The sequence below is a fragment of the Salmo salar genome, chromosome 17, assembly GCF_965601325.2.
Source record: "Salmo salar chromosome 17, fSalSal1, whole genome shotgun sequence".
In the NCBI taxonomy this organism is placed as follows: Eukaryota; Metazoa; Chordata; class Actinopteri; order Salmoniformes; family Salmonidae; genus Salmo; species Salmo salar.
The window spans coordinates 46043334-46050722 of NC_138307.1; the positions used below are offsets into that span (position 1 = coordinate 46043334).

At 42.9% G+C, this 7389-nt stretch overlaps 1 protein-coding gene across 2 annotated transcripts in view; it reads left to right on the forward strand.

Moving 5' to 3' along the window:
• brd1a (bromodomain containing 1a) overlaps window positions 1–3793 on the forward strand; it is a 31365-nt gene extending 27572 nt beyond the window's left edge. For both annotated transcript variants that reach the window (XM_014152790.3, XM_014152788.3), the window contains exons 13-14: window positions 187–341; window positions 579–3793. In XM_014152790.3, coding sequence (XP_014008265.1) covers window positions 187–341; window positions 579–762 — 339 coding nt within the window. In that variant the 3' untranslated portion in view covers window positions 763–3793. The remainder of the gene's footprint in view (window positions 1–186; window positions 342–578) is intronic.
• Window positions 3794–7389: the final 3596 nt, after the last annotated feature.

The following is a 7389-nucleotide window of genomic DNA, read 5'->3' on the forward strand; positions in this document are numbered from 1 at the left end:
GATTTTTACCTTAGTTTGAGAAGACTGTGGCTGCACCTAGTCATCACAAGCACCAGCTATGTTTTTGAGCGTGTGTGTTTGCGCATGTGTGTGCAATGCATGTCTGAGCGTATGCAAGTATACTGTGTCATAACACTCCAGACACCACTCCCTAGTAACCCTGGTACACCTCTTCCACCACGTTAGATCGTCGACCCCCACATGCCCCGGGTGGGATGCCAGCACAATGGGGTGTCTATCCCCATGCCCCCCCTCGACGTCCTCAGAGTTGGAGAACGGATGCAGTACAAGAACGAAGAAAAACTCTTCCTCGTCCTTTTCTTTGACAACAAACGCAGCTGGTGAGATTTCTTCTCCAATATTAAATGCTATGAGTTTTTTTTTATTTTTTTTATAGTAACATGCATGGATACACCATTTTACAATCCACATTTGCAATATTAAAAGTGTTATTTCAATACATGCTGTGAATACACAATCAACAGAGAACTCAAATTTGTATTAGAAGTTTTACATTTCTTCTGATACAAATCTGCAAAAATGTAACTGATTTTGATTTCATTCTTCACTCTTCTCAGGCAATGGCTTCCTAAGTCTAAGATGGTCCCTCTGGGGATTGACAAGACCATCGACAAGATCAAGATGATGGAGGGCAGAACGTCCAGCATCCGTAAGGCTGTTCAGACGGCCTTCAAACGTGCCATGAACCATCTTAGCATCGTTCAGGATGAACCTGTCAGCGACATGAGCGATGTGGACTAACACACACTTACTCTCCATTACACACACCCAACCCCCTGAATTACTGCTCATGGCCTTGTCCTGTACCTGAGTCTGGCATACTCTTTCCTTCTCCTATGTCAGTCTTTCCAGAGTTCTATGCTGACTGTGTTTACCAGGTGCCTGGCTACCCCCTGGCTTGATACGGTGCCTCCTTCCTCGTCAGCCCCCGCCCGCTGGTCTGACGGCTGCTGCTTTAATGAATGTGCCCGAGTTCCCCTCCTATCTACCTTTCTCCAAGGTCGTGTTCTAATTGAAAACTAATTGAAACAGGGTGGGTTTAATGGACTTGCCCAAAAAGAATGCTCATTTCCGTTTTCTTTCAAAACAGTTTTGATATGTTTCATGTTGTGTTCCATAAGGAACATGACCCCATAACTGTGCTGCAAGACTGCTGCCATGATCCTCCTCTATGCCCTATGACCATGCCACTGCCAAGATGGGCTGCTTCTTCCTCACCTCACTCATCTCACCTTATGCCATTTATTTCCACCCAAAACTACCTACCATCTTTTAAAGTTAACTGTAAATAACTGCAATATTTGTCTGACACACTAACTTATTGTGTAGATTGAAAGAAATTGGTACTGTACAATGGCTTTTCTTACTAGTATTTATACTTTTTGGTGAATTATGTAAGCACTATGGTGTGGTATTTCCAAGTGCTGTGTAAAAATCCTTACCAGTGTAAAATGTTTTTTTTCTTTTTTTTTTTCCTTTTACAGTTTTGTATTTTCTTTAAGTTATTGAAGTTTCTAAATATAAGCTTCCCTTTGGCATTAGTCCTTTTGTAATATTTTTTTTTTACGATAGTTTTAGTATATTTTGTTCGTACATATTTATATGATTGAGTGCCTTCGGAAAGTATTCAGACCCCTTGACTTTTTACACATTTTGTGAGGTTACAGCCTTATTCTAAAATGTATTAAATTGTTTTTTCCACCTCATCTACACACAATACCCCATAATGACAAGGCAAAAACAGGTTTTTAGAAATGTTTGCTAATTTATAAAAAATAAAAAAACTGATCACATTTACATAAGTATTCAGACCCTTTACTCAGTACTTTGCTGAAGCACCTTTGGCAGTGATTACAGCCTTGAGTCTTCTTGGTTATGACGCTACAAGCTTGGCACACCTGTATTTGGGGAGTTTCTCCCGTTCTTCTCTGCAGGTCCTCTCCAGCTCTGTCAGGTTGTATGGGGAGCGTTGCTGCACAGCTATTTTCAAGTCTTTCCGGAGTTGTTCGATCGGGTTCAAGCCCGGGCTCTGGCTGGGCCACTCAATGACATTCAGAGACTTCTCCCAAAGCCACTCCTGCGTTGTCTTGGCTGTGTGCTTAGGGTTGTTGTCCTGTTGGAATGTGAACCTTCACTCCAGTCTGAGGTCCTGAGTGCTCTGGAGCAGGTTTTCATCAAGGATCTCTCTGTTCTACTCTGTTCATCTTTGCCTCGATCCTGACTAGTCTCCCAGGCCCTGCCACTGAAAAACATCCCCACAGCATGATGCTGCTACCACCATGCTTCACTGTAGGGATGGTGCAAGGTTTCCTCCAGATGTGATGCTTGGCATTCAAGCCAAAGAGTTCAATCTTGGTTTCATCAGACCAGAGAATCTTGTTTCACATGGTCTGAGAGTCTTTAGGTGCCTTTTGGCAAACTCCTAGCAGGCTGTCATGTGCCTTTTTACTGAGGAGTGGCTTCCGTCTGGTCACTCTACCATAAAGGCCTGATTGGTGGAGTGCTGCAGAGATGGTTGTCCTTCTGGAAGATCTCTGATCTCCACAGAGGAACTCTAGAGCTCTGTCAGTGACCATCGGGTTCTTGGTAACCTCCCTGACCAAGGGCCTTCTCCCCCTTTTTTGCTCAGTTTGGCTGGGTGGCCAGCTCTAGGAAGAGTCTTGGTGATTCCAAACTTATTCCATTTAAGAATGATGAAGGCCACCGTGTTCTTGTGGACCTTCAATGCTGCAGACATTTTTTGGGACCCAGATCTGGGCCTCAACACAATCCTGTCTCGGAGCTCTACACACAGTCCCTTCCACCTCATGGCTTGGTTTTTGCTCTGACATGCACTGTCGACTGTGGGACCTTATACAGACAGGTGTGTGCCATTCCAAATCATGTCCAATCATTTTAATTTACCACAGTTTAATTTACCACAGTTGGACTAGCAATCAATTTGTAGAAACATCTCAAGGATGGTCAATGGAAACAGGATGCACCTGAGCTCAATTTCGAGTCTCATAGCAAAAGGTGTGAATACTTATGTAAATAAGGTATTTTTTTAATTTATTTGTAATACATTTAACGTTTCTAAAAACCTGTTCACTTTGTCATTATGGGGTATTGTGTGTAGATTGCTGAGTATTATTATTTTTTAAATCCATTTTAGAATAAGGCTGTAACGTAATGTGAAAAAAGTCAAGGGGTCTGAATGCTTTCCGAAGGCAATGTGTATGTATATAGAAATCTGTATAATTCAGATGCTCACATGTTGGGAAGTATTTTGTTGTTATGGAAACCGAAAGTGCGTTCTCAAGAAACCAAATAACTTGCTGCCCAGATTATTTTATACTTGGATTTGTTTGTGCCTGTGGTGTGAAAGTTAATTGAAAAAAAAAAAATGGTTAAAAGTTTATTTTTTACAACAGGATTTTGACTGTTACTTACTTCTAGGACCTTTATTGTAGAATTAGGAAGATGTGCCTGTTATTTATTGTAAAGTATGTGTTACTTTATATTTGGAGAATCATGTAAGAGTTTCTAGTGGTTATTGGCTCATTTTGTGGTGAATCCTTGGGTTGCGTTTTTTCTTATTTTTTTTCTGGTTAATTTGATGGTTAAGCTGTAGACTTCACAACATTCTTTTATAGTAATTTCTTTTTCTGGGTAGCATTGGGTAGTTTTGGATAATTTAATTCTTAGTTTTTCTTTTTTATCATCAGGTCTATTGCTGGGACTGTCCTTTTTATCAAGACACAGATAATAAAAAGACAAGGATGTAAAATCACTATGAGAAAAGTCATCTCTTATGATACAATCTATATTTCAACAATACTGTACACACATGCCATGCCACTTTCAGCAGTTTTGACGGTCAGAGATCACATATGGAACAGTTCAGGAGTGACATCGGACTGAAGAAGGATGAGATTGCGTCTGCAATGGAGGACAGGCAGCTCTGGAAGACCCACTTTACATCCCGTCAGCCGCAGATGACCAGACGATGCTTGCTTACCTGACTATTAAACTATCTAATACAGAAGGGGGAGTAAAAGGAATGAGCGGCCCTTATGCGGAATATTGCAGCTCCCCCAGTGCTTTATTAATGCACCCAAATCAATATTGTTTTGACTTCAAAGAAGTCTTTGTCAGGTGAGTACATATAGTAGGTGGCTATACTAGCTTTCACAAATCCAATTATTTGGAGATCAGTGATAACTTGAAGGAAGGCAGGATGCTCATTCAAACAGACTGTTTGTCCCAATAATATCACCTGAAGTGTGCACTCGTTCACTACTTCCCGCAAATCTAAAAGCATTGTGTTTGTGGAGGCATGGGATATTGGGGATTTCCAAGGGTCAATAATTGTTTTCAAATGGGGTGTCATTCTAAGACTGTTCACATAGAGGCGCTGTGGCTCTACAGAAAATGAGAAGGCATGATCCCTGGCATAGACATCCCTGAAATCAAATTTTATGTTTCACATGCGCAGTATACAACAGATGTCGACCTTACAGTGAAATGCTTACTTACAAGCCCTGAACCAACAATGCAGTTTTAAGAAAAATACCAAAAAAAGTTACAAAAAAGTAACAAATAGTTAAAGAGCAGCAATAAAATAACAATAGCGAGGCTATGTACAGGGGGTACCGGTTAGTCGAGGTAATTTAGGTAATATGTAGGTAAAGTGATTATGCCTAAACAATAACAGAGTAGCAGCCACTTAAAAGAGGGGGGGGGGGGGGGGCAATGCAAATAGTCTGGTAGCCATTTGATTATATGTTCAGGAGTCTTATGGCTTGAGGGTAGAAGCTGTTTAGAAGCCTCTTGGACCTAGGCTTGGCGCTCTGTTACCTCTTGCCGTGTGGTAGCAGAGAGACAGTCTATGTCTAGGGTGGCTGGAGTCTTTGACAATCTGTGGTGCTTTGCGGTCGGAGGCCGAGCAGTTGCCATACCAGGCAGTGATGCAACCCATCAGGATGCTCTCGATGGTGCAGCTGTAGAACCTTTTGAGGATCTGAGGACCCATGACAAATATTTTCAGTCTCCTGAGGGTGAATAGGTTTTGTCGTGCCCTCTTCACGACTGTCTTTGTGTGCTTGGACCATGCTAGTTTCTTGGTGATGTGGACACAAAAGAACTTGAAGCGTTGAACCTGCCCTACTACAGCCCCGTTGATGAGAATGGGGGCGTGCTCGGTCCTCCTTTTCCTGTAGTCCACAATCATCTCCTTTGTCTTGATCACATTGAGGGAGAGGTTGTTGTCCTTGCACCACACAGTCAGGTCTCTGACCTCCTCCTATAGGCTGTCTTGTCGTTGTCGTGATCAGGCCTACCACTGTTGTCATCAGCAAACTTAATGATGGTGTTGGAGTCGTGCCTTTCCGTGCAGTCATGAGTGAACAGGGAGTACAGGAGGGGACTGAGCATGCATCATCTGTGGATCTGTTGGACGGTATGAAAATTGGAGTGGGTCTAGGGTTTCTGTTTAATGGTGTTGATGTGAGCCATGACCAGACGTTCAAAGCACTTCATGGCAACAGACGTGAGTGCTATGTGTCTAGTCATTTAGGCAGGTTACCTTCGTGTTCTTGGTCACAGGGACTATGGTGGTCTGCTTGAATTTTTTTGGTATTACAGACTCAGACAGGGAGAGGTTGAAAATGCCAGTGAAGACACTTGCCGACTGCGGAGAGAGTGATCACACAGTCGTCCAGAACAGCTGATGCTCTCCTGCATGTTTCAGTGTTACTTGCCTCGAAGCGAGCATATAAGTAATTTAGCTCGTCTGGTAGGCTTGTGTCACTGGGCAGCTCTCGGCTGTGCTTTCCTTTTGTAGTCTGTAGTAGTTTGCAAGCCCTGCCACATCCGACGAGCGTCAAAGCTGGTGTAGTACGATTCGATCTTCGTCCTGTATTGATGCTTTGTCTTTTTGATGTTTCATCGGTAGGCATAGCGGGATTTCTTATAAGCTTCCGGGTTAGAGTCCTGCTCCTTGAAAGCAGCAGCTCTATCCTAGCTCAGTGCAGATGTTGCCTGTAATCCATGGCTTCTGGTTGGGGTATGTACGTACAGTCACTGTGGGGACAACGTGATCGATGCACATATTGATGAAATGAGTGGCTGATGTGGTGTACTCATCAATGCCATCAGAAGAATTCCGGGAACATATTCCAGTCTGTGTTAACAAAACAGTCCTGTAGCGTAGCATCTGCTTCATCTGACCACTTTTTTTATTGACCGAGTCACTGGTGCTTCCTTCATTAATCAGCTGTTAGGTGTGCTGGAGAATCAGCTTGTTTAACATGTGGCTTGTACCCATACCAGACATCATGTCAACATATGGTAAACCCACCCATTCCAAATAATTGTTTATTAATGATCCATATTTTTATTTGTTTTTATCTGTATTGTGGTGTATCACAAATAAATGAATTAATTACAACACAACTACAACTGGGGTTTCATCCCAAATGGCACCCTATTCCCTACATCAAGTCAAAATGTATTTGTCACGTGTACAGGATACAACAGGACGACCATAGGGTATAGGGTGCCATTTAGAATGCGGTCTGAGGCTTACTCTACTCTCACATCATACTACACAGATGAAGCCAGGTGTGATCATAACGTATTATATAGAAACCATTATATAGAGTTATGATATGTATATTTTCATGAAGACACTGCAATGGCTTGCATGGATTTCACATAATACAATATATGCCATTTAGCAGATGCTTTAATCCGAACGCGACATATAGTCATGTGTGCATACATTTTACTTATGGGTGGTCCCGGAATCAAACCCACTACCCTGGCGTTACAAGCGCCTTGCTCTACCAACTGAGGACCACATGTTCAGAGAAAATCGTTTTTTTACCACAGAATGAAAGAGCACAGTATTAACCTGTATTTTTTTTGCAATATGAAAAATAAGTTGCCGGTGACATAGAGGCCAGATGCATATTCCTCCAACCTCCTAATCATCAGGTTGCACAGTGAGACCCCTTCACTCAGTTCCCAACCATCAACAATCAGATTCTAATTGTGTAGGGAAGTAAACAACACAACAGCAAGCACTCAGGTGGAGAGAGAGGACGGGAGAGTCAAGCGTGAATATCAATCTCCCACATCAGTGTCATCAAATGACTTTGACAGAGTTAAGAGCCCTCTAATTAGCCTAGTGGCATGTGGCGCCGCATACACACACACACACACCGAGAGAGAAGCACTCACGCACACACACACAATGCCGCTGGCAGCCGAGCTTGGCAAGGCCTGGGGCTCGACGTGCGTGACATCACCCTGCCTGACACGTTGATAGGATGGCATGGAGGCAGCCAGCAGGTGAGACCATAGTGACAACTAGAGAGGGAGGGG